The sequence below is a fragment of the Mesitornis unicolor genome, unplaced genomic scaffold (assembly GCF_000695765.1).
Source record: "Mesitornis unicolor isolate BGI_N332 unplaced genomic scaffold, ASM69576v1 scaffold27199, whole genome shotgun sequence".
Lineage (NCBI taxonomy): Eukaryota > Metazoa > Chordata > Aves > Mesitornithiformes > Mesitornithidae > Mesitornis > Mesitornis unicolor.
Window position 1 is genome coordinate 19,724 of NW_010205661.1, and position 26,286 is coordinate 46,009.

At 37.6% G+C, this 26,286-nt stretch overlaps 1 protein-coding gene across 1 annotated transcript in view; it reads left to right on the forward strand.

The window, feature by feature from the left end:
* CFAP43 (cilia and flagella associated protein 43) overlaps positions 1-26,227 on the forward strand; it is a gene marked incomplete at its 5' end in the record, with an annotated part of 44,632 nt that extends 18,405 nt beyond the window's left edge. The window contains 28 exon segments of the mRNA XM_010191486.1: positions 467-607; positions 2,588-2,757; positions 3,510-3,662; positions 4,095-4,225; positions 4,929-5,094; positions 5,679-5,792; positions 7,408-7,496; positions 7,594-7,597; positions 8,709-8,834; positions 9,280-9,384; positions 9,733-9,737; positions 11,122-11,265; positions 11,267-11,342; positions 12,927-13,133; positions 13,925-14,014; positions 14,740-14,817; positions 15,720-15,845; positions 16,342-16,444; positions 16,503-16,645; positions 18,194-18,280; positions 18,581-18,669; positions 19,066-19,273; positions 20,070-20,182; positions 20,995-21,151; positions 21,981-22,145; positions 24,124-24,204; positions 25,260-25,413; positions 26,070-26,227. Coding sequence (XP_010189788.1) covers positions 467-607; positions 2,588-2,757; positions 3,510-3,662; positions 4,095-4,225; positions 4,929-5,094; positions 5,679-5,792; positions 7,408-7,496; positions 7,594-7,597; positions 8,709-8,834; positions 9,280-9,384; positions 9,733-9,737; positions 11,122-11,265; positions 11,267-11,342; positions 12,927-13,133; positions 13,925-14,014; positions 14,740-14,817; positions 15,720-15,845; positions 16,342-16,444; positions 16,503-16,645; positions 18,194-18,280; positions 18,581-18,669; positions 19,066-19,273; positions 20,070-20,182; positions 20,995-21,151; positions 21,981-22,145; positions 24,124-24,204; positions 25,260-25,413; positions 26,070-26,227 — 3,383 coding nt within the window.
* Positions 26,228-26,286: the final 59 nt, after the last annotated feature.

The following is a 26,286-nucleotide window of genomic DNA, read 5'->3' on the forward strand; positions in this document are numbered from 1 at the left end:
TAATTTTAAGTATAAAGGACATTATTTTACCATTTTAATATTTTGACAAATGTAGAATGACATCTCCTTAGATAATTTTCAGAAATTGCCTGACCACAGCTTATTGTCTGGCTGACTTCTTAAAGGAGGGCTTTTCTGTACTTTATCTGGCAGTTATCAGCTAACAGCCTCAAAATTGCTACAATTCAGGCTGGATATAAACGCAGATTTGAATGTTTAATGTAATAATAGCACTCTGGTGCTTAGCATTCTCAGCACCTGATGCCTCAAGCTGAAGTTGTGTGCATGCAGAACTTTCTGAAACCAGGTTGTGGCGTGTCTGCCATTGTAATGCAAGTTCAAAACTGTGTGGTGGACCTGACATATATTCTGAACAGATCTGGTTTTGTTTCACATGGTATCTTAGGAAAAACAATGTTACCATGATTCAGTAACAGTTTGCATTTGTGTTCTCTACCTGCTTCAGTGTTGACAGATGAAGTGCTGGATCTTTCTGTAGTTTCTGACTTCAAGAATGACTTAGTTGAAGTAATGGTACTTCTTAATGTAACAGAAGTCCAGCGAGCAAGACTGGAAATTCTTTGTCTGTCTTCAGCACTGACAACAGGTAAGAACTGAAATATATACTATGTGATATTTTCCTAAGGCAAGAACATATTATTGCCACCCCTTAACACAAAATACTAGCAATCTTAATCTTTCTTAATCTCATTTGTACATTCTCATTTGTACCATTTCTCATACAGAAGTCTGTAGACTTACAGTAATTCAGTTATCATGAAAGGGCTTAAATGCTTTAACTTAAATAAAGCACAGTGCAGGCTAATGTTGTGCTTGGCGTCTTCATCTATTCTATTCTATTCTATTCTATTCTATTCTATTCTATTCTATTCTATTCTATTCTATTCTATTCTATTCTATTCTATTCATGCAGCTAGCATGGACAGGCTTGGTTGACAATGGTACCATGCACTTCCAGTTTTATGTCTCACAGAAAAACAGAATATTAGGAGTTGGAAGGGACCTCAAAAGATCATCCAGTCCAACACCCCTGCCAGAGCAGGATCACCTAGACCAGGTCACATAGGAACATGTCCAGGTTGGTTTTGAATGTCTCCAGAGAAGGAGACTCCACAACCTCTCTGGGCAGCCTGTTCCAGTGCTCTGTCACCCTTACAGTAAAAAGGTTTTTCCTCATGTTCAGGTTGAACCTCCTATGCTCCAGCTTGCTCCCATCACCCCTTGTCCTGTCATTGGACATCACAGAGAAGAGCCTGGCTCCTTCCTCCTGACAGTCACCCTTTACAAATTTTTAAACATTAATGAGGTCACCCCTCAGTCTCCTCTTCTCCAAGCTAAAGAGACCCAGCTCCCTCAGCCACTCCTCATAAGGGAGATGCTCCACTCCCTCGATCATCTTTGTGGCTCTGCGCTGGACTCTTTCAAGCAATTCCCTGTCCTTCTTGAACTGAGGTGCCCAGAACTGGACACAATATTCCAGATGCGGTCTCACCAGGGCAGAGTAGAGAGGAAGGAGAACCTCTCTTGACCTACTAACCACAGCCCTTCTGATACTCCCCAGGATGCCATTGACCTTCTTGGCCGCAAGGGCACATTGCTGGCTCATGGTCATTCTGCTGTCCACCAACACCCCCAGGTCCTTTTCTGCATGGCAGCTTTCCAGCCCCTCGTCCTCAAACCTGTAGCGCTGCATGGGGTTCTCTTCCAACTAAGAATTGCCAAATCAATATGGAGGTTTTAGTGTTGTCTTCTGTCTATCACATTACAGTAAAAAGCAGCTTGTGTTCATTATTAACATAATTCTGGTTTTGTATAATTTTACATTATATGCAAATTAATTACTAACAAAGCCCTTTGTGGAGAAAACTTCCATAAAACTGTTAGTAAGCCTAGTGTCAGATTTTCTAGTTACTTACATATAATTTTTCAAAGGCTTTAAAATTTGCAATCTTTTTTTAAAAGCAATTTTCAGTGAAGTTAGTATTTTCTTTAAATATTCACTAATATTCGGCTTCTTTTTGTGCCCAAGTTTAGACATATAAAATGGGGCTTGATTTTCAAAGTTGCTGAAGATCTACAGTTATGGCATCAGTCTTAATTTCAGGTGTCTCTTTAAGGCTTAAATTAAGCAACCAAAAAGAATAAAATTCTCTTTTGAAGATGTGAACTTAAGTGTTTTAATCAATACCACCCAGGCTGTGTGTACTTCATGGGAGAGATGTCTAAACAAATTTTAACTGAAAGCAATGATGACATGAACCTCTGTGCAAACTAATTAGTACTGCTTATGTAATACCCAAAAGCAGGGTAAATTAGTGTATACAAATTGTCACATCGGTGTAGTTAAACTGTTTCTAGTACTTCTTAAGAGCTAGTAGAGCTGTCTCTCTGCTATATCACTACAACCCACAGAGTTGGTGTTAAAGCTTAATTCCCAGTCTCCTTGAAAACTCACATCATGCTTACTCCTTGCTGAGGTTAGTTTTCATAATTACTTGATAGGTGAAGCACCTGCATTAGTGGTAGTGCTGCCTCTTCGTCCCTGCTTCTTTTTTCAATCTTTTAGATAAAGATAAGTATGTTAATGAAAAAGGAATGATTGATGCTAGTGCCATTAAAAAGGAGCAGTATGATCTGGATTACCCTTTGAGCTCAGCAGTCAGATTAAAGGATAACACTGTGTATGGCTACTGTACCGGCGCATCTTTCATCTGCAAATACCATCTCTCTGAAGAGGTAATTTGCTTAAGCTGCTTTATTTTAGGTGGTGGTTTAATACAAGCGAACAAAGGCTGTAGATGAATATAGCAGGATATTATCTTAAATAATTCCTCTCTGCACTAAAAATACCTACTTCATCCATAAACATCAACTTTCAGTATCCTACCACCTTCTCAGAAACCAGGTGAAAGAAATCCCCTTGTTCTATCACAGACAAAGCCGAATACTGGTCCTTAAAACTCATACAGCTTGCAGTCACTTCATATGTAGCTTCTGTACTGGAGCGGTGCTTTTGTGCAGTCTGCTGAGTAACCTGAACATCCAGCTGTTGAAGAAACTGAGCCAATGTGAGCCAATAACTCTAAGACACAAATGCAGCCTAGCACCTTGCAGTGAGGTAGTGGGGGCTTCAGGAAGCCACTGTCATTGCCTGCTGATGAACTGGAGCTCTTTACAACTCACAGATCTTCCTCATTTCAAGAGCCAGGTCAAGCAAGAAGGTGAATTCCAAAGGCAAACATTCCTCCCTGTGAAATTTCATACTTTCTGAGCCAAGAAACTCCAGGCCCAAACATAATACAGACTCTTTTGAAGAGATGAGAAGCAAATCAGCAGCATAGCAATGGCACTGCTTCCTGGGCTCAGTAATCCAACAAATATTAAATTGCAAAGCATATGACAACCCACAAAGTTCTCATTAGTTTTCTTAAAATGGCATGGATATTTCCATCATCTGAATTGTTGTTAACATTTTGTTTGTTTGGCAGACTATGTTGAAAGATCCGTCAATATTTTTATCAGAAAAGAGGATTCCAAGCAATCAGTTTGGATCAGGTTTCCTCTGCTTATCACCCAACAGCCAGTGGCTGGCATCAGCAGCAAAGGATGGTGCTTTGTTCATCTATGATACTTCTGCTATGGTAGGTGGGCATCCAGGCACAGGCTTTGTTTGGTTTACATGAGGAAGAGGTGTGGAAGCTACTTTCTTTCACTGTAAGGTTTCCTTCAGTTGAATATAAGGTGTTCCAGAAAAATTTATGTTGAATATGAACTGACATAGGCTTATAGAGTACAACCGTTTTCTAATAAATGTGCATATGATCATATAAACTACTTGCTTTCTTCTCCAGTAAATCATAGGGTAGATAATTTTATGACTCTTCTTTATTTCCCGCAAAATCAATGTACTACAAACTTTCCCCATCTGTGGTCAAAAAGTTTAAACTCATAAATCCTAGTCTTTTATATACTTTGCATTGACATTTTGAATTGACTTTTATCTATAAATAAAAAAGCATAGATGTATTCCTTTAGAAAAACATTTGCTGATGCTGCTGCTTTGACTTTTCTAGGAAATACTTGCTCAAATGTATTGTCACTCATATCAAGGAGGGGGAATCAGATCCATGGTATTTTCGCTGGATGGCAAATTCATTCTTATTAATGGCAAAAATGATGGTACCCTGGTGTGTCTGAAATGGAAGTATGTATAAAGTGGCAGATCTGTATTGTTAATGTAAATTCTTGTATCCTGACAGACTCATTTTTGCATTTACTTGTGATTCTAGACTTCCTTTTTATTAGTCTTAAAGGGAAGAATTGGATAGAGATAAAATCACTCCTTTTTAGAGGCAGTCTCACTGGCTCATGAAAAGTCTTATACTTCGGGTACAGTTGCAATACAAGATATAGGAGTATATCGTGATAAGTATTAACCATAGCGAGCTTCTTATCACTCTCAAATAAGCCATCTGGAAGGGGCTTTATGGGGATGTAAGGGATGTAATCTCATGAGATATTATTTTAACTTGGCTATTAGGAGACATCACAGCTTTAATGGGAATCCAACTGTGGCTATAAGAGTTCTTAGCAGACATTAGCAGTAACAGACACTTGAAATTACTGCTTTTCTTGGTATAACAAATGTTCAGGTAGATGTATAGACTAAAGGTGACTCTGCCAGAGCAATATTTCTAATCTGAGTAATCCATCTTTCAGGATTTCTAATTCTGTGGAAACTTCACTTAATTGTGCAATTCTAGAACTCAAATAATATTGAATCATATGTAAAAATATTGAATAGGCATTTTTAAATAACTTAGTAATTGCATTACAAAGAATATTTAATACTTCGTCCTTTTCCATACTACACAAAAAAATACATCAGTTCCCTTTCTGTTTACTAGGAAGATAAAGAAAATTGAAGTTAAGGAAGCTGATTTTCACTGGCAATCTCTTCTTGCTATACTGAACAAGTCTACTTCAAATGAAAATGTTGTTTTAAAATCTATGGCAGAATGGCAGTTTGACCCAGAGACCACATCGAAATCACTTCCAGATAAGAAATTTAAGGTGTCTTCTTCATTTTCATGGCGGGGGGAAAGTTTGATCATTACCCTAAAATTACACGTGATAAAAACTCTTCTCAAAAGAAACTCTGATCCTTATGTAAAAGTACAAGAATACCTCTGAGGATAGGCTGAATATGCTTCATTATTAACTTGTGTAATAGTACTATCAAGGAAATGGAATAATTATGGGAAGATGACATTCGCATCTTCAGTTTCACATGGTTTCTTCAGCCATAGAAAACTGCATGAAAGTCAGTTTCTCTTCATGTGAAGTTATGTGTCATTCCCAGCGTGATGTTATGGCTATACATTTTGTGTTACTAGTCATGTAATTTTCTGCTGAAATCAAGCAAAGCAGTGGTTTTGAAGATTAGTACAGTCAGCTCATTTAAGTCAAAAGGCTTGGCATAATAGCAAGGGTTTGCAGGATCAAATCTGGTGCCTGGTTAGGGAATAAAAATTTTGTAGCACTCTCCGGAATTTGATGGTGGTGGTGTTGCTTCTAATGCAAATCCATTTTTATTTCATTTCTGTCTCTCATTCTCTCTAAGTATCTGAGATGGATGTTTATATCCTTAATTGCAGGAGGCACCACTTAAATCTTCCAACGTAGAGGTGAAAGAAGAAGATGGAAATGTCACCGGCTTGTATTCAGACAGTACCAATGAGATGACATGGATAGGTCAGAAAATAAAGAAGGTACTTTCATAGAACAAGTATTAATCAAAGCCAATGTTTTCAAGAGTTAGTAGTGAATTTGGGTGTCAAAATATATGCTGTGAAGGAATCTAGTTTCTAAAGCTTATCTGACATTTGGATCTCTCTTTAACACACTGTGACTTAGACTTTTAGAAATCCTAGGTCAAGGTTATAAACACATTAGAGAAGGTACCGAATACAATAGCTCTAAAGACCAAAAGACCACTTATACACAGGGAGTAAACGAAATAAAACTTGCCTGAGAAATTGGCTTTCTAAAGAAACTTATAAAGACTTTTTTCTTCTAAATGTCAGAAAGTTGCATAGATTATTACCAGAACCAAGCAGGTGCGCTCTTCTTCCCAAGGGCCAGAATAGCAAATTCTACAGCACTGATAAATCAACACTCAACAGTATGACATTAAGTACAAAAACCCTGAGGTTTATTTCAGGTTAAGGTTAAAGTGAATATGTTATGTAACCAAAGTTTTTTGTAAGTAAAAGTGCATCAAAGATCAAACTGTCTACAGACAGGGGATTTAGCACTTTGTGAGCCTGGAAACTGCTATGTTAGTGTTAATATAGATTATTATTTTCCCAGAAATATTAATTTATAGGTGCTAGCAGGTTCTTTCTGATACGGGCCAGAGCTGTGTATTTTGTCCAGCTTTTGATGTTCAATGATAGGACAAAACAAAATATCATTGCTTTCTCGGTGATCTCAGGAGTCATTTAACAAATTATGATGCAGTTTCGTAAGTGGCTCAAGTCAGTCTAAGATATACTGCCAGTGAAAGTGGCATCTTCTCCCTCTCCCAGACATGTATTCTTGTTTCTGCTTTGATGCTGGCACTCATGCTTTGATGTTTCTATTGGGCTTTTTTGGCACATCCATGTGACTGCATACACACAAGTACCACACGACTATTAGTATCACCTAGGGACAGGGGATCAGAAACAAAGGTTGAAGGGCAGCAGTGTGGTCCTAGATTGTTTTAAGCTGCTCATTAATGTCCTAAGAGACTTGAAGAGTCCATCCAATGTCAGAATGATACACCTCTTCCTTTCAATCAATAGCCATCATCCTACTTAAAGTTGTAAACTTATTTTAGAAAGAAATTCCAGAGGTGCAGAGTAATTGCAGAATTTTCCCTAAAAGATGAATCGGCAAGGATATAGAGGCAAAGATAATTGCACTGCTTCCATAATGAGTAACACACGTTAGTTTATTTGTGCCTTTAAATATCCCACTGGAAATGCTTAGTGACAATGAAAATTTTAAGGAATATAAAACACTTAAATTCTGGCAGTAGGCTTTACCTAGTTCAATCTGTCTGTAATCATTTCACTTGCAATTACTTCTTTCTTTAACATTTTCTTTTTTTTAAGCTCTATTCCTGTAAAACCAGTTTACGATGTGACCTGGTTGTACAATCATTTTTCTCTTGACCAGTTCTAAGAATCTTCCTATTGAATAAGGATTATGTCTGTTTCAGTTATTAATCCCTTTGGAGTTGTGTTTTCTGTACAGATAATGTTCCTCTAGATTATATCAATCTTTTTTTCTCTTCTTGTCTTTTTTTGTCTTTCAACAATATATTTGATGTTATGTCAGGTCATTAGAGAAGAGAATCACAGGTTTGCTAACCAGAAGGAAGAGCTGCTAATGGGAATTAGAAAGCTACATAAAAGTTTCTTACAAAAGTAATGGCTCAGTTTACTAGTTTTGTTTACAAGTATGTTTCCTTTATGCCTATCAGCACTAGCACTCAAATACATTTTTGTCATAAACTCTGAGCAGACAGGTAATAAAGAGACATGCTTCTTCAGGGACTATATTCTGAAACTGTCAGGAACTACTGTCTGGTTCTATTTCCTTTGCTCCAAATAAGTATTTTGTGCCACCCTTATACCTTGAGCAATCTATGCCCACAGCAGGCTAGTTTCTGCCTAACAACCTTCTATTATAGAAACTACTGTCCTCTGCTCTTCCTTCTCTTCCCTTCCATAAAAAATTACTATCTGCAAGAGGACAAGGCAGAAGGTCACCTAGGCCAGTCTGCCCAGGACCATGTCCACACAGATTTCATTATCTCCAAGGACGGAGACTCCATGACCTCTTTGGGCAACCTGTTGCAGTATTTAGTCACCTTCACAGTAAAAAAGTGTTTCGTGATGTTTGGGTAGAACCTCTTGTGTTTGAGTTTGTGCCCATTGCCTCTGGTTCTGTCACTGGGCACCACTGAAAACTGCTTGGCTCTGCCCTCTTAGCTCTCTCCCTTCAGGTATCTATATACTTTGATTAGATTTCTCCCTTTTTTTCTTAGGCTGAATAGTCCCAGTCCTTATCTCTCACCTCCCTCAACCTGCTAACAATACTCTCAATACAGCCCAGGATACCATTAGCCTTTTTTGCCCCAGGGTCATGTTGCTGGGTTATGTTCAACTTGGTGTCCACCAGGACCCCCAGCTACTTTTCTGCAAAGCTGTTTTCCAGTTGCTGAGCACTCACCATGTTCTGGTGCATGGTGCTGTTCCTCCCCATGTGCAGGATTTTGCACTTCCCTTTGTTGAACTGTATGAGATAGAGAACAACTTAATAAAGTGATAACAACTTAATAACGTGCTCAAAACAAAAGAATTGTGTACTACAGGTTCTTAGAAAGTATACACAACTTCACATATAACTTCCAAATCAACTGTAAGAGAAATATTAATTATATTCACATAGTATTCTCTATCACTAGCTACAGGCATTCTACCAATTACCAGGAAGCAGTTAAAAGTGAAGGCAATTAAAGTAATTTTCTCTGATATCAAGTTCTATAATGTTAACTATAAACTATAGCATCTTCTCTATTCACATTCAAATTACTTTTTATTCCTTATACTTATTTAAAAAAAAACAACCAACAGATCCAGAAAATGATGCATGAAAATGAACAGGTGCCAGACATTGAGAAACTGGAGAAGCATGAGTTCAACCTGGATATAGAAGAACAGGAGAGAGCGCAAGCAAAGGCGGATCAAGAAGTGGCCAGGGTATGATAGAACTGGGGGAGAACATTTTAAAACTAGCAGTGAAAGGAGAAAGAACGATTGAAGAACAGAGGATGATCTCGAGGTTGCTGTTCACTGCTGAGAAGCAGGAAAACTTTAAAGTATTTTAAGTCATTTTTTGAAGCAGGTGAAGCTGCTGATGCAGGCGTTGCCAGTTGGAATATGATCTATGCCAGAAACTACAAATCTGACACTGTGGCCTTGAACACATTGCTTAAGTTCTGTAATGCTTTTCTTCACATAGAAAATGATGTCTTTCAGTAGTATGCAATATAATTCTTGGAGAAGATAGCTGTGATAGTCTAAGATGATGAAAAATTGGTAATTCATTTCATCTGTTAGGTTTATTTCAATAACTCTGTACCAATTGCCTGTATCTTGTTATTTTGCACTGCATCTTATTATGTTCTTTTCTTTATCTTGAAAGGTGAGGGAGGAGATTGAGATGGAGAATTTAGCTAACCGCTATTTGCAGGATGTCATCAAACATGAGTGCTGGGACTCTATGAGCGTAAAGGGGCGTGCAGTTAAGGTAACCTCTGCTTTCTAATTCATTTTCTACAGTAGTTTATTTATTCCTAAAGGCACAGAGACAAAATAAATAGAAGTACAACACGTTTCTGATTTGCTTATGGTATGGGAAAAAACTTCTTTCCAGGGCTCATGCAAATCTTTCATTCTGTTCATTTTGTCTGAGCCTGGCTGATTTTACCTTCTGAGGTGGGTAAGAGTGCTGATAAGCAAATAAGCAATTCTTTAATTCCTTGGTTTTAGAGATTATATTTATACAGTGTTTTTTACAGTGATTAGGATGTTCTGACTAGGCATCTTAACCCTTCTTTGCATAGATACATTTCTAAGGTCTGTTTTCTTGCTGTAGAAATGGTAATAAAATTAAAAATATAATTAAAGATTAAATGTTGTGGTTTTACTCAGAACAAATGTGTTACTATTAAAGAATCACAGAATAGCTGAGGTTAGAAGAGCCCTCTGGAATTCACGAAATCATAGAATCGTGAGGAGGAGAGGGATAACCGAGTCTATTGGACTGTGGGGGTTCAATGGCCTGCATTGAGAAAAGCAGGCAAGCAGGCAGGAAACAAGTAGTGGAAAAGCAGGGGGAGGGTGGGGGGAGGATTTTATTTTTCAAACTGTAAAGTCTTCTTTATTCTCTTTTCTCTTCCCTTCGGGGGAGGGGAGAGGGGTTAATAGAGAGCATCTGTCCAGGATTTAGTGGCCACCCCAGCCCTAAACCATGACAATGCTGTGTCTACATGTCTTTTAAATACCCCTAGGGATGGTGACTCCACCACTTCCCTGGGCAGCCTGTTCCAATGCTTGACAACCCTTTTGGTAGAGAAATTTTTCCTCATATCCAACCTAAAACTCTCCTGGTACAACTTGAGGCAGTTTCCTCTTGCCCTATCACTCATTACTTGGGAGGAGAGACCAGCACCCACCTTGCTACAGCTTCCTTTCAGGTAGAAAGCAATAACGTCTCCCCTGAGCCTCCTTTTCTCCAGGCTAAACACCCCCAGTTCCCTCAGCTGCTCCTCATAAGTCTCATGATCTAGAGCCTTCACCAGCTTTGTTGGCCTTCTTTGGAAACACATCAGCATCTCAATGATTTTCTTGTAGTGAGGAGCCCAAAACGGAACACAGTATTTGAGATGTGTCTTCATCAGTGCTGAGTAGAGGAGGACAATCACTTCCCTAGTCATCTAGTCCAATCCTCCTAGAAAAATCTACTCAGGGCTGTGTTCAGTCAAGTTTGGAATATCTCAAAGGATGGAAGACTCTATAACCTCTATGGGCTACCTCTTCCCATGTTTGGCAACCCTCACAGGAAAAGTGTTTTATTATGTTTAAGTTGGATGTCATGTATTTCGATGTATACCCATTTCCTCTCAATCTGTTACTGAGCACCACTGAGAAGAGTCTGGCTCTGTTGCCTTTACTACCACAATCACGTTTTTATATGCATTATCTCCCCAAGTCTTCTCCTTCTTGAGACTAAACAGTTCCAGCTCTCTTAACCTATCCTTGCATGTTAGATGCTTCAAGCCCTAAATTGTATTAGTGGCCTATCACTGGACTTCCTCCAGTTTGCCCATGTCTTTCTTATACTGGGGAACACACAAATGAACCCAATATTCCATATATGATCATTTCAACTTGTATTACTTTGATCACTGAGCTTAATTACAGACTATAACCTCTAGATTTTTTTCATACATGTGCCACTGGATTGTGTACAAAATTAACATAGTTATCATGTCTGTGATATTCAGCTTCAGAAATAAAATCTTGAGACTGAGTCTGAGATTGTATTATCGGAAGGAGAGAAGGCAGAAGAAGTAACGGCTGATGATAGCGCATCTTACTGCCTAATTGGAAGTCTGAGCTCTCAGTATAGACACATCTATCCTTTACCACCAGTGGGACTTGCATACCAGGGAGCAGAAAGTCAATCAGATAGTATTATTAAAGGTGATGTCTTCTTAAATTTATATTACAGCAGTGACACTGTCATATCTGTTGGTTCTCACAGCAGTCACAGCCACTGTTAGATATTCGGCATACTAGCACTAAACGATTGAGAGTTGCACAGGTCTCTGAGTTACTGAGATGAAAGCTGGTAAAAGCACGTAATACAGCAGAGCACCATGTGAATTTGCCAGCTCGGGTCTGGAATAAAAACATTTTAATGAAATTGGTTACCCAATTTGAGGGTATCTGTATTTGCCCACTGGTGCTTCAGTTTGAGAGGCTGTATAGCCAAAGCTAGCTTGCATATCTCAGCATGTTATTTATTACTCATTACTATCAGACTGTCTTACTTCTCTTACTCTGTCCAGTTTATTATGTAGTAATAAAAGAAGACGATCTACAAGGTTAGAAGTGCTTAAACTACTATAATGCATTGCCTCCTCAGAGCTCTTTAAGGCTGTAAATGGTAGCAGAGCTCAATGATTATACATTGTATACATAAAAATCTAGTAGACAGATACACTAGTGTTTAAAGTAGATCGAGAAGAAACACAATGAGCACTTTTAAATGTAAGCTTGGATGTAACAAGATCTTTCTACTATATGGCTTTAAAGATGCATATTATATATCTAAGTGTAGATATATCTTCATTGTTCTTGGCCAATGCAGTGACCTTGCTGAGAGTTAAATGGCTGGCTAGACATTGAACACAGCCTTTTTTCTCCCAGCAACTTTGTACCTTATCTGCCATTATTACATCCTAACTTATTATTATATTAGAAAACAATGAAATAAACATGGATGCAAATATTTATTGTAATACAAATTGCAAAGAGCTAAGTATCTCAAAATGTGAAGTTGGGTTTTTTTTCATGTTTCATTTCAGTAAATTGACACAGTAGAAAACACATGGTTTTCTCTCTTATTATTCTACTTTTCTTTGTTAAGATCATTTATTTAGGCTAAAGGAACAATTTATCCACTAAGAATATATGCTTTTTAAAATCATTATAAGGTCTTAGGTGTTTTAAAAAACTTAATTTCCAATGTTTGTTTATTTAATGGGCACATTTTACTTACATATGTCAGACATAAAACCACATGAACACGTATTGAAACTGCAGGTTGCATCACTTAAAAATCAGGAAAGTATGTCCTTAACTCTGCCTCCCTGCATATGTGATTTACAGTCTCAAGATTTACAGGTCATGTGTTTTTTTCTTTGAAGCCCCTTTTTCATTCACCTGAAGAGTGCGAAAAAACAGCAAATAGAAGGCAGCCTAATTTTTTTCTAGTTTTGGCAGCAGTATGTTTCTTTCAGAATCTTTGCCAAGTGTAGAAGAAAAGGAATAAAAATTTCTAGAAAAAAAAAATCCCAAACCTGTTAATATGCCCACCCCCATTTAACAAAGCTTAAGCTCTGCCCTTATGATTTTCACAAAAGGGCTTTACCAGTTTACCTCCCTGTCACACATACACATAGAAATACACACATTTATGATTCTGATGGCTTGAGGAGTGGTATGTAGTGATGGATGGATGTGACCTGTGCAGTACTGCTGTTTCCTTTTTTTGTACTGCAGGACATCATTTACAAAGTGAAAACTGCTTTTTATAAGGAATTTGACATAGTTGCTCAACAAAAGGAGCAGGAGATAGCACGAGTGAAAGAAAGAAACCTGAAGATCCGAGAAATCTTGGCACAACTTGACCTCCAAGTGGAAGTGTGGGAGCCAGCTCTTACAGATGATGAGATACCAGAGCGAGCGCTTACTGTTCAGGATTCAGAGGTGACTGAAAAATAAATCTTTCCCTTTCACCTACTCAAATACAGTTCTCTAATTCTTCTCATTTCCAGACATTGTGTCAGTACTGAAAAGCCTTGAAATAGATGTGTCTATGTACTTAAAATCATCTTTTTGGCACTTTGCTTCCCTTCTGTTTTTAGGGAGAAAGCCCTTAATAAGTCAATCTGAAATGAATAAAATGTATACGGTATTAATTTATGTCTGGTAAAAGTTATAAATTGCCCATAAATTAGGTGGAAATTCCCCCTGTTCCTGACTATGAGATTTAAACCAGGCTTGCAAGGATTATTTCCATAGATAATCTCTGTTTTCTCTGAGCACCATTTTGAAACTAAGTAGTTTCAAACTAAGTATCTAGGTACTAAAGCATACTTAGTATTGAACTTAAAAATTCAATAGATAATTGATAATTTATAAAGAAACACCACATTTCTTAAACAATATATTCCACTGATCTCATCTGCTCTTTTGGTCAGTCTTCCTCCACTTCTCTGCTCTCTCACCAGTCCATGTTATTCTACTGAAAGAACAGTTATGCACAAATCCCAACTAATATCAACAAAAATGATGGTACTTTGTATTTTAGAATTTCTCAATATAGCTTTTGTAGCTCTTTGAAAGAACAATTTTCTTTTTAACGAATATTATCATAGAGCAGAGATACAACAAACATTAAGAATTAGCATTACACCATCTTTACAAATGTCCTTAGTCGACATGTGATTACATTTGGAGAAAAGAACCTTGATATGAACCTTATTTTCTTCTTTCAGATTAAGATTGAAAAATACTTGACCCAACAAGAGAGAGAGCAAGCAGAAATGCTGGCTAAGCTTGAAATGGAAAGACGCCTTGCTGCTAAGGTACATAAATTAGTATAGTTTTTACTGAATAGGCCTTTGACTTTGGTTAGGCTTAGTTAGTTAGTGCTGCACTGGAACATTCCAGTAATGTAGTATGGGAGCATAAATTCAGAATTATATGTACTGATGATGTATGCCTTTTAGTTCTTATTATCATTTACAGTCAGAACTACACAGACCATCTGGGGGAAGAAAAGATTTAGTGTTAGGCTTACAGTTTTTAAAAATGTGCTTAGCAGCAATTAAAAATACCATATCAAGTGATGCATGCTACTGCTCAATCAAGAGCTTTGTGCCTGATAGGTGTTTGTTGACTGAGCAACATCTGTTCTTTAGGGATCAGACTAGATCATAATGCTTTCCTCTGATTTTAAAATACATCTATGAAAAGCCCAAGATGGTTCTGACCCCAAAAGAGATGCACAGTAAGACAGTGACACTACAACTTCCTTCATCCTAGCCTGCCAACTGGCCAGCAGTAGTCTATGCCTGTGTATTCTTTCCAGGAAGAATTTGTAATTTTGCATAGGAACATCTGTCTACCAGAAAAAACTTGGAGACTTTCAGCATATTTCACATACATCACCGAAGAGCATTAATCTACTAGTGACACACAGTATAATCATATGAGTAACCTAGGGGTGAACTACCCTAACATCATTCTCAAAACTTCCAATTACTACACTTCTTTTGTACCCTAAAATATTTTTTGTGGTCATTCCCAGGATAATGAAAGACTGCGTGCTCTTGATTATATGATGGGTGGAGTGCTAGAAGTCAAAAAGGAAGACATCTTGAAAATGGTGAGCTGCATTTCTGCCACATAATTTAGGTAGCTTGTGGGCTTTTAAGGAAATGTGAAATTCAACTAGCAATTATTTGCAACCTAAGTGATAGAAGAAAGTCAGAGTATTGTAGAATTGCATTATGCCTGACAGACTGTACAAAAGACCATACACTGGACTCAAAAGAGACCACAGTATTATAGTGTCTGCATATAGTTTACCCATGAACGCCTCTCCCTATCGCAGTGGAATAGTATAGGAACATAATCTACCATTACAACAACTGTATTGCTGAGGGGAGGGTCTATTATCCATGGCTGTGATCTTATGGAAAAATACTGTGTTCCATTTAACTTAGCAAATATAGATAGTACAGAAAAAAAAAAGAATCAATGTGAAGGAGTATCATAGAAAAAAGTATAGGGCAGACCCAAGCACTCTCTGGAACTGATCTGTTTTGGAAAATTAAGGCTCCACTTAGAAATACACATTAACATGAAGTTAGATTTGGGGTTCTGAAACAGAAAAAGTGATATATTTTATGCCAACAGTAGTATGTTTGTGTAAAAAATACTTGTATTTCATAAGATGATAGAATGTATTGGGCTGGAAGGGACCTTTAAAGATCATCTAGTCCAACTCCCCTGCAGTAAGCAGAGACATTGTTACTAGATAAGGTAACAATCCAGCAGCGAATTCCTGTAAGCAAGTGAGAGAGAATGGCATAATATATATACACCAAAAATATTGGTGCAAGTGACAGACCAGAGAAACAGAATATATGTGTTTCTTAGACTTAAGGTTTGTACCTTACCACTAAGAAATACCTTTCATTAAGTGTGATGCATGCTATAATTTGTTAGTGTGCTGATGGAGACTTAATATTGCTTTTGAAACATATTTGTCTTTAATATTTCCAGGATATTCCTCCACCTTCTTTTGTATACAAGCCTGAGCAAGTTTGGAGTGAAGAAGAAAAGAAAATATTTGAAGAATATCAGAGAAAAGTCAAGGAGCTGAATGAAGAAAAACAAAAGTGCAGAAGGGTAAATTAAAATGAGAAAAGGAGTGTTTTTGTTCACAGTGCTCATGACCAAAGTTTCTGATTTTTCTCAGGAGCTGCTTCTAAAAATTAATACTAATAAATAGAATAAATTAAGAACAAATTAAGAACAAAGATCATGTGGTATATTAAAGAAGTCCTACCTTAGACACTAAAATAAGACAATCTACTTATGCCAATTAACACATGCTAAAACTTAAAATATCTGACAAAAAGTAACTTTCTTTCACAGATGTACCTATGTTCCTAAAATGGTTTTTTTTCAGGTTCAATTGCTAGAGTTGCTGATGCCATACACAAATAATACCATTATGTTTATCCTTCAAACTGGTATTTTGGCAACATAACTTGGTAGCCAAACAAGAAATTTCTGGGACTTTTTGACTAGAGGATACATCCTCCAGCATCTGATATACAATATCAGAGCTTCTTCGTTCTTCCAGGAGTGATATTTTGGCTCTTGTCCTTCTCTTCCCCAGGCACTGGAAAATGAACTGAAGAAACCTGAAGCTTCCATCCAGGAAACAACACAAAAATTTGGCAACACTGTGTGCAAACTCTCTGAAAGTGAAATTAGAGATGGTCATCTATCAGGTATTGCAGAGAACAGTAATTTTTCATCTCTGCCTCTGTGCAGCAGACATGTTAACATTTTTTATTACAATCTTTTCACAGGAAGAACTCAAAATTCTCAATCTTGTTTATGCTTTGCTGTTGGATGAAGAGTTGGATACTAGAGAAGCTGGACCTCGTAATTTCCTTATGAAAAAGGAGAAAGAAAAAGTAAGTTATCATTTGGAATGCTGTTCTTAGGAAAAGTGTAGTATTTACAATACATTTTTTGTGAAGACTGCTTTTTCCAAATCAAATTTTGCCATAAATTATTTTCTGACAATTTACAGAGTCACTGTTTTTTTTCCATTTGTACAAGTGATATATATTATAAATACATGTGTTTTTTTAATAGGTACTCATCTTGGTTCATCTGAGTACTTTGGTAAAACTGCATACACTCAGAAAGGCATGTTGCTATTTGTTTGCAATGTATAATATTTTTAGTATCCAGTATCAAGCTGGAAGAACCAATTATGGTGCTTTTATGAAAGGAAGATGCACAAAAGAATATGTAATGCCACAATATTTTTCACTGAGTTATTTTATGTAGGCCAGTGTTTTACTTGTGTTTTTCAGTTCAAAGCAAAGACAGAGGTGTTGTGTCTTCTGACCACAGAAGAAGAGCACACCACAGAGTACAAAGTGTTTGTAGTATTATTGACCAATTTAGTCTCCTGAAGAGTTTACTCACCCCTGTCAAAACACATACAAGTCAACAAAGCACAAGTAACAGATCTGGGTTTCAATACAAGTGCTTACTGTTCACAGTAATAATTTTGAGTGGCAGTTCCAATTCCTGTGTCCTGCCAATACTTGTGTAACTCAGGTGACCTAAGTGGTGGCAGTCTGCAGGTTGATTCTGGCTCTTGGGACAATGTTATCCCCTTTGCCCACATTTTTTTCATGGAGCTGCTCCTGAGTCCACAGATAATATACTAATGCTCCTCATGTCAGATCTTCTACTCGACCTGTACAGACCTCTGTGTTGGGTGCTGCTAGTGCCCATTTGTATGTAAGCTACAGGGAAAGATTCCAAAGTAGGCATCTCGCCCCTACCACTGAATTGGCTGAACTAGTTTTAAAATTATCTGAGGCCAAGTGTATCCCTGCTTACATTTTTCAAAATATATCTTCTTTTTTATTTTTTTTTTAATTTTCTAAATGTTTCCATTAGTATATCTTTTGGTCCATGCAAACTGCCAAATACAACAAAACAGCCCACTAGAGTATAAGCATTTAACAGCCTCATTAATACAGATGAGCCCAGTATCCTAACACATGGCAGAACTATGTAATGACAACAGGCACTCTAAAATTAAGGACCCTCCACTAAACAGCATTTGAGAATTTTTGACTGGTCTTACTTGTGATGATATGAAAGGAAAAGGAAATAGGAAAACTCTAAGCAAATGAAAACAAGTGTCAATATAGCTCCTTACTTTCAAAGTTTAAACAGAACACTTGTAAGTATTTGTGTAAGATATTTCTTATACAGATTTCTTTCTTAAGCAGTGCACTAGTTTAATTTCTCACCTTCTCACCTTTTAGGAGTATCTACAAGTAACCCCCTGAAGAAGGCATTATATTGTTAGTAAAAATAGTTCACAAGGTTTTCTGTAGAAATAAGAAAGCGTCACGTCATTTGTGTATATGAATGGCCATTCAGTGCTTCTGCTGGCTGAGATTCATTCCTGAAATCTTCTGGTTTTGCTATAGGTCAAGACTGCAAGATTAATCCAGACTACAAAAGATAAAATTGAACGTTACACAGACACCTATGAAAATGCAAAAGCTGAAGAGAAGGTGAGGCTCTTTACAAACACAAAGAAATTCAGAAATTAAAAAGTCAATGCTGTGTCTTGATAATGAGAAGAACATACCTCACTGTAAGCATGGGATGAGTTCTGGTCAACCTGCTGATCACTGAAATTAAGCAGCAAAGAAGAGTATGCACATAGAAGAATTTATTAAATTGCCAGATTCCTGTGATGCTTATAAGCACTTGGAAGTGCACCATGTTCTATGTTTCTATTATATGGGCAGGTTGATGCTTTTTTAAAAATAACATTGTGGTAACAAGGAAGCTTTCTGTTTTTCTCCTAGGATCTGGAATGTGGTTTTGAAAAGGAGTTTGCCAACGTACCTGTCAATCTCCTTGAGAAACTTTTCCAACTTTATGAACATCGACCAAAGTAAGATCCTCTCTGATTCCATCTGTTTAAATACTAGTATTTATTGTGTGTGGAGAATAACAATGCTATTTGTTTCAATAGTCTAAATTATTTTGGTAATCAGTAGATTGCCTGCTTTTTACTGGACAGTTAACAATGGTTGATTTCCTGTTACACTAGGAATTGCTATTTTGAGTACTTATATTTCCTAACTGACTCCACACAATCCATTTTAAATGCAATCTAAAATGCATCAGTTCACAAAAACATCTCTTTGTATTTTGTGTAAGATGCTGTCTTACCTATTTCCTCCTTGCAAGAGATTGAGAGTAGGAAATGTCCTTAGTTGTTTGTAAGCTTCTTTTATGCAAGAGAAAATAAAAAGTGAATGCTGTATGTACTGTGTATGTGCATTAGGACCCCAGTGACAGAAATGCTCCTGGACACCGCCAACCCATATGGGAATTGTGCAGGCTCAGCTGAAGATTACAAAGATGCACTTACCCTTTTAATGAAAGCCATGGATGAACTGGATAGTCCTGAGTACATGCCTAATGGCTTGGACCCATCTATATGGAGGCATTTTTGTCTAGCTAGACGAAATAAAATGGAGATTGAGGAGCTGGTATGTAAAATTCTGTATTTTGACAGTATACTTCTTGATATTTTCAGGTTTTAAACTTTCATGAATTTCAAATGTAGGGTCAAGCTAGTGGTGAAATTACAGTGCAGCATACATAAACTGCATTTGAGTTGGAAAACTGCTTCTGACTACGTTAAATTCTGAATAATAGAAATGTAAGCAAGGGAAACCAGCTCTGATTCTCCTTCAGAGAAAAGAATGACATATTAATGTGGATTAATTTGATCGGAATGATTATGACATTTATATGGTTTCATTAAAAAAAAATCATTTGCCTTTTCTCCATCCATACAAAAAAACTATTAAGGTATTTGATTTCCATAATTTGTTGGAGTCATTCTCTCCCATTACCATTCTACTTTTGCACCAATGCATTCCCATACTTTTCTAGAACACCAAGAGCAATTCTTAAGAAAGGGTGTTTCTGGAAAGTTCTAGCAAGCTATTTGTTCAGTTTAAAAGCATGAAGGTGTAAATCTGAATTATCCAGAGACAGAGATACATGACCTCTGACCATGAGAGAAGGAAATGTGATTTCCCTTCATGTGAATAAACTGTGCATAAATGAATAAATTATTTCCTAAGCAGAGTGTAAAGATTGTAACCTTTATGTCTCTTGTGCTCTACTGGGATTCTCAAAATACCAGGCTGCATATTTATACATACACATAGTATATACATACTTCTTAAGAACTTGTCTTCTCTGTTCTTGAAGAGGCTTGCCTTGACATACTGATGAAGTTGAAAAGTTCAGAATGTCATGATATTGCTTGCTTAGGTGAAATGGAAAGCCTGAAAACTGGCAGAGATGGAGGCCTTTTATCAGAGAAGAATGGATGACAATGAGAACATTCAGTCAGAAATAGAAGACATCTTCAAAGAACTCACTTGGTAATTTTGTTTCTTTTCCTATGTTCAGCTGCATTTTGATACTCCACCAACACAGAACTCAAAGTTACATACAGAATTATGTAGCTGTGTTCTCCAACACTCTTTTATCTATGAGTCATCTGATAGACCTGTGATATTTCTGAAATGAGCTGCTGCAACACATGCGAGCAGGCCAAACCAGTCTTAATCTACTATCTTAAGTAACAACAACGGTAAGGATGACAGCAGGGTCTTCGATGCAAACAGACCACCCCAAAAGCTACATCATACAGTGAATCCCCCAAAGCCTTCAAGACCATATCTGTGCTAGCTGGCTCAGTTAATTTTTGCTCATGTAGGCCTAAGATACAATGATCACTCCTAATCGCAATATGCTGCTTATGTGACACCTGATTTCACTGAGCTGCTTGGGCCTGCAATACTTCATTTTTTCATGTGCATGACATAATTTTCACTCCTTGTAATTCAGGAATAAACCCCAGGATAAATTCTACAGGAAAACGGGTGCAGGCTGGGAGTCTTCTTCATTTCCTTTTCAGTTGTTAAGATTTCTATTCAGTAAGAACACTTTCTCTCAGAACATCTACAGGAGTATGTCAAACTGAATCCAGTGGTTGGAAACTTCATGCATGGATGTAAGTTGCAAATTCTGCTGTCACTCTGGGAGCAAATAGAAGACAGGCTATCAAAGAGTAACCCCTACAGGAACATATCACTTACCAGTAATAAATATAAACATTTTGAGAATCATGGGGGATTTATATAATCCTGTTGAAATCACTAAACATTGGTTTTGTTTTCTGACATTTTAGGCTGCAGGAGGAGAAGATGAAACTTCAACTGAATTTGCCTATCCAGTTTTTGCTAAAACAAGGACAGGTGGAATTGGAAAGCACTGAGATCCCAGACTACACTGATGCCATTCTCATTAAGAAGAGTGTTGTTGAAGAACTGAATTGCTCTATCACAGTAATTTACATTATCTGAAGGAAATTAAGGCTTTTTGAACAAATGTATTGTCCTTCAGGGCCTCTGCTTTTTTTCCAGTTTGACATCTAGTTTCAATTCATCTAGTTTCAATCTAACGGCTATTAAGAATTCTGTAATGTCCCTTATCATGGATGTAAACATTGCAATACAGACTGCTTTCTTGATGTCCGAGCAAAACAATTTAGATCAATGAAATGGCAACAGTTTTTTGACACACCATCACTTACACACACTCTGTAAATAGAAAATGCTAATAACCTGGGCACCAGTCCGAAAATTCCCTCAAGGAAAATTTATATTTGTGTTACAAAGCATTTGAAGAGTAGCTTACATTAAGATTTAAAATATTAGTACAGTTTTTTCTGTAAGGTGAAATTGGTGATCATACTTAAAACAGTTTTTCGTACTCTCATTAAACGTTTCCTTTTTTTAGGCATACTAGCTGTACAAAAATGGCTTGTTACTGCTACTGCACAAAGCCTTCAGTAACTACTGCAGAATACCTAATACAGAGGAAGTTTGTGTTTTGTAGAGTAAAAACACCTTTGCATTCTTATAAAATATATAAAGACAGAGAGAGGTTAGTTGTAATTTTCTTCATGTCCTACGATCCAAGGCTGTGGCACAGAGCATAAAAGGGAACAAAATTCCACAAAAGAGAACCATCTGGAGCATAGTCTGGAAAGAGACTGCAGTGTAGCATGTTTTCCTTAGCAAAATTGTAACTTTGGAAGCTTGCCCATCTTGTTGCAAATATTTATTCCATAATCTGTGAAGTGAGTTAATTAAGATTGATCTATTTTTTCAGGTTCAAGGAGAAAAAAAAATTGCTAGCATGATAGAATGTAAAGACTTCTCTAAAGGGATATTTAAGCTGGAATGGGAACACAAGAAAATGAGAATGCAGATAGAAGATCTGAAACAGAAGGCTCGAGATATTGTAACACTACCTATTACAAAAGAATGTCAGTTAGTGAGTTACTTTCTCTGACCTATATTTTAACTGCTGAAATTTTTTCTGCCTGTATCTGTAAGATCATTTATACCTCTTAAGTCTCACTACTATGGAGAAACCTGATGCCTAATAGTTCAACAATTCAGCTTTCAAAGGGAAGTTTTACTCTTGAGATTGATCAGTGATGAAGTTCTTTGAGATATTCAGGTGTAAACAAAGGCAAAATTAGCCCTAACTATTAGTGTTTCAAAATTGGCACCAAGAGTAAGGAATGAGGATTTTCCAGCCACAAGGAAGAGATCTTTAAAATAAAGCACAATAACCTAACTTCCTTTTAAGTGAAAGGTCTGAGGGACCCCCATCTGGTAGCTCACAGAAATATCATAACTTTTGCTCAGTGCACAAAGATTGGGCATTCCTACAAGAGCCTCATGGAGTCCCCACTCACTGCCAGTTGTTGGCCCAGCAGCAGAACCACAGGGAATTGTTTGCCGTGCCTGGCAGTCAAGAGCCAGCAGCTGGCTAGCAAGTCAGCACCCACATAGCTTTGAAGAAGCCCAGCTGGCAGGCCAGAAAACATAGGTAAAGGCTGTGGCAGAGAGCCAAGGATACCAGTGGGAGAAGAGAGGGGGAAGAAGAGAGGTCGTAGGGGAAGCCTAAGGGTATTGCAGTGTGGGATGTAGAGGATTGCAGGGAAAGCTGATGGTTTTGTGACAATGAGGTGGGGGCATAAAGGTTTGGTGTAAGGGATGTTGAAGGATGGGTAGACTGGAGATATTGCAGTAGAGAGAGCTATAAAGCACAGAGAAAATGAAGAATGTGGGAGAGCAGGTGAGGATATTGCAATTCAATCAAAAGATTAAAAGAAAATCCTTAACACATGTTTTGCTCAGGCTTAATTTCTTTTGCTGCTCTCCCAGCTGCTTGTTCAATTCTGAATCACAGGCGAGGGACTTCTATAACTAACACCAACAGAACTGTTTTCCAAAGAGGTGATGTGACAACACACTGAAAAGTTCTTGTAGTAAATTTATCACCAGTGTGTTGCTGTTAGCTCAAACTTCATTTAAACTGATGAACAGAGCTATTGCCCTTTGGAGAGAGTTAGAATTAGCCATAGCAAAGTCATATACCAGTTTAATAACAATCTGAATGCTCTGAGGGGCTTGACTTCACTTTTTGAGTAGAAATGTAGGGTTAGCAGGAAAAACAAGGCAGCAGGGACCCCAACAATAGGAACAGAAAGAAAGATGGCTTGAATAAATGTGTGCGGGCAAGGACCTGAACACCTGGAATGAGGGCTATTTGTGAAGCAGGGAATGAAAGAAGTTTGGTGCTGTAGGCAAGAAGCCTGCTGGGTCTTTCCTGTTTCTCCTAACTAGAGCAGTCCACAAAATTTTACCTGTCACTTTGGTGGGACAGTGCTCTGGAAGGATGAATCTACATCTACAGAAACCTGTCTGCTGCCCATTATGGATCATACAGCCTGTTTTACCATTTGCCATTTGATGAAGAGATATTCTAGTGCCAGTGTGCCTAAGAAACAATCTTTAATAAATTCCGTGAAACCTAAATTACTATGCAGATAGAAGATCAATAAAAGGAGTAAGAATTACCAGAAAGCCATGTGAGAGAAAATAATTTTTTTTTTCTCTGGCCTAAAGACAGACTGCATAGCACTTTGACCTGGGGCTGTGTTAGCTTAGACTACCATATAAAAAAAAGTATAGCTTGGGGTTTTTTACTTCATAATAGATTTGCTTGGTCTTTGTTTCCATTAATACATCATAGATAACATTCTTTTTAATAGCTGCAGAGTTCACACAGCATCCAAGAATATCTTTACCATGTCCGCTTATGATCACTAGAAAGCCTTTCTACTGTGCAGAATTCTAGTTTTCTGAGTTTCACATAGCATGACTGTCTTTACAGAAGTGTGGAGTTGTTGAGGACAAGCGGGCTTTATAGAGTGGTTTCTTTGGTTTTAATTCTTCAGTTTCTAACTGTGCTGGACCATGACAGCCGCGTTGCCCACCGCATTTCAATGATGGAGCAGACTCTTGGCGTCATGGATAAGGTAAAACCTAAATGAACCACCACATTTGAGAGACATCTCTGTAGTTCAAATGTAACTCCTCTTCTTCATTAACAAGAGGTGTTTGTAAGCAATAACACCAACTGATGTAGACATACTAAATCTTCAGCAAATTCAAGGACTGTTGGTGCATAGCCACGACAGTGCACACAGATGGATATATAAAGCCATTCATCTGGCTTTTAATAGTTTCTTCAAGTTGCGTTGAGCTGTCTACAGCAGCCGTTCTCTGAAGTTTTTGGAAGCAGCTATCATACACTGATTGCAGCAGAGATCAACCCTATGTAGAGAAATCTATTTGCTCTGTTACTGGAATGCTTTCCTTCCTGAACATCTGAATGCAGCTCTGCTTATCACTTCTTACAGAGCATTACCTGTAAAAGTCACTCTTCCATTTCCAATACAGCATTCTTCCAGTCTTCACTGCTTAATGTTTCTCTCCAGGAGCACCAGCCTGTTCATGTCACTCCCCCTGCCCATATTCAAAATACCACAGCCACAACAATCTGATTTTCTGGCTTCCTCACCTATTTCAACGTTCAAATTATTATTACCCTTGTTGTTAAGCGATTCCACTGGATTTTCTCCTGATTGTTCTAGCTGGCATCACCCTCCTCTTTCTCTTCAATCTTCAGTATTTATCTTGTCCCTTTGCAGCCCATCTGACAGCTTCAGCACAACAACCCTTTCTTCAGCAGCTCCTTGCAGCCAAGGCAGTGTTCTCAACCCACCAATTCATTGACTTCCTTTCCTCCCTTTGCCTTTCAAGTTTTATTTTAATATATCTCTATCTCTGACCCATACCTCTTTGTTCCTTGTCTACCACTTACATTAGAACTCCATAAAGCATACTGGAATAGTCTGTGTGAAAGATACTATACAATGTAAAGCTAGAATGTGCTACTAGTGAAATTAAAATACATGAAAGTTTATCGAGGTACAATGCAGTGCTTAAGATTATAGGCTTCCATCAAAAGTTTGTCTGAACAGCTTTTGCATAAATCATTTATTTTCTTTATTCATTTGGAAATGGACAGTGGCACAAGAAGAATGTGAAGAACCATCAGAAAATAATTAAAGAGTTGGAGAAGTGCATCAGTTTAATAGAGCAAACAAACTACGAGCTCAGCCTGGAGCTGAAAGAAATGCTTGTATCTGTTTCAGAAAGGAGGCATATCTCTGCGGGAGCCGGTGAGTCACAGCAACGCGCTTTAAAAGAGAAATGCACTTTTATCACAAGAGAAAAAAACATTAAGAAAACATCTCCAAGGCTAGATGGCCCTGTTCTCCATCAGCATCAGCAAGGGGCAAGAACGCCTGTTTGTTACTGTATGTGCACAATTAGCACTGCCCTTCCTACCACAACAATTTAACATCATTTACTTAAGAGCATACCCAGGGAGTGTTGCTCTTATAACAAAAGTTAATTGACTAAATGGCTGAAACTATGTAAGTCAAAACATTATATTCATTAATACATAATTAAACAACATGCAAACTGTTCAACCTACTTCTTTCCACTCAGTCCAGAGAACAGAAGTAGTAACATGAAGCTGAGAAGGGTATTGGCCATTAGGAAAACTAGAGATCTTCCCACTAGTAAAACAAAGATTTTCAAAACAGTGGGTACTTGCTAGAAACTAAAGGATGCACATCCAGTGCCTTTTTTTGAATTTTTTTTTGCTTTATTCAGTATTATAAAGATTTTTAAGTCCAACTGTGAGACTTTTTAAAAATATTTGCTATTTTATACAGAACTTGGAATAACCCCAGGACAGATCCAATATAAGTATAGACTATGCTTCCCCTACAAGTACAGGCTAACCCTCGTATCTTGTTTTATGCAGACACACAGCACATTTCTGAAAAGATTGCAAGGCAGCCTTACCAAGAGATTTTGAAACAGAAACACCTGCGGCATCTTTTAAAGGAACAGGAAGAACAGTTTGAAACTCTTCAGGCAGAAGTTGAAAGACTGATATCAAGAACATTCCCTATTCTTTAAAAAACAGGGTCCAGGTAGATGTACAATACCACAGTCTTGTGTAAGAAAAAGAGCTTGGG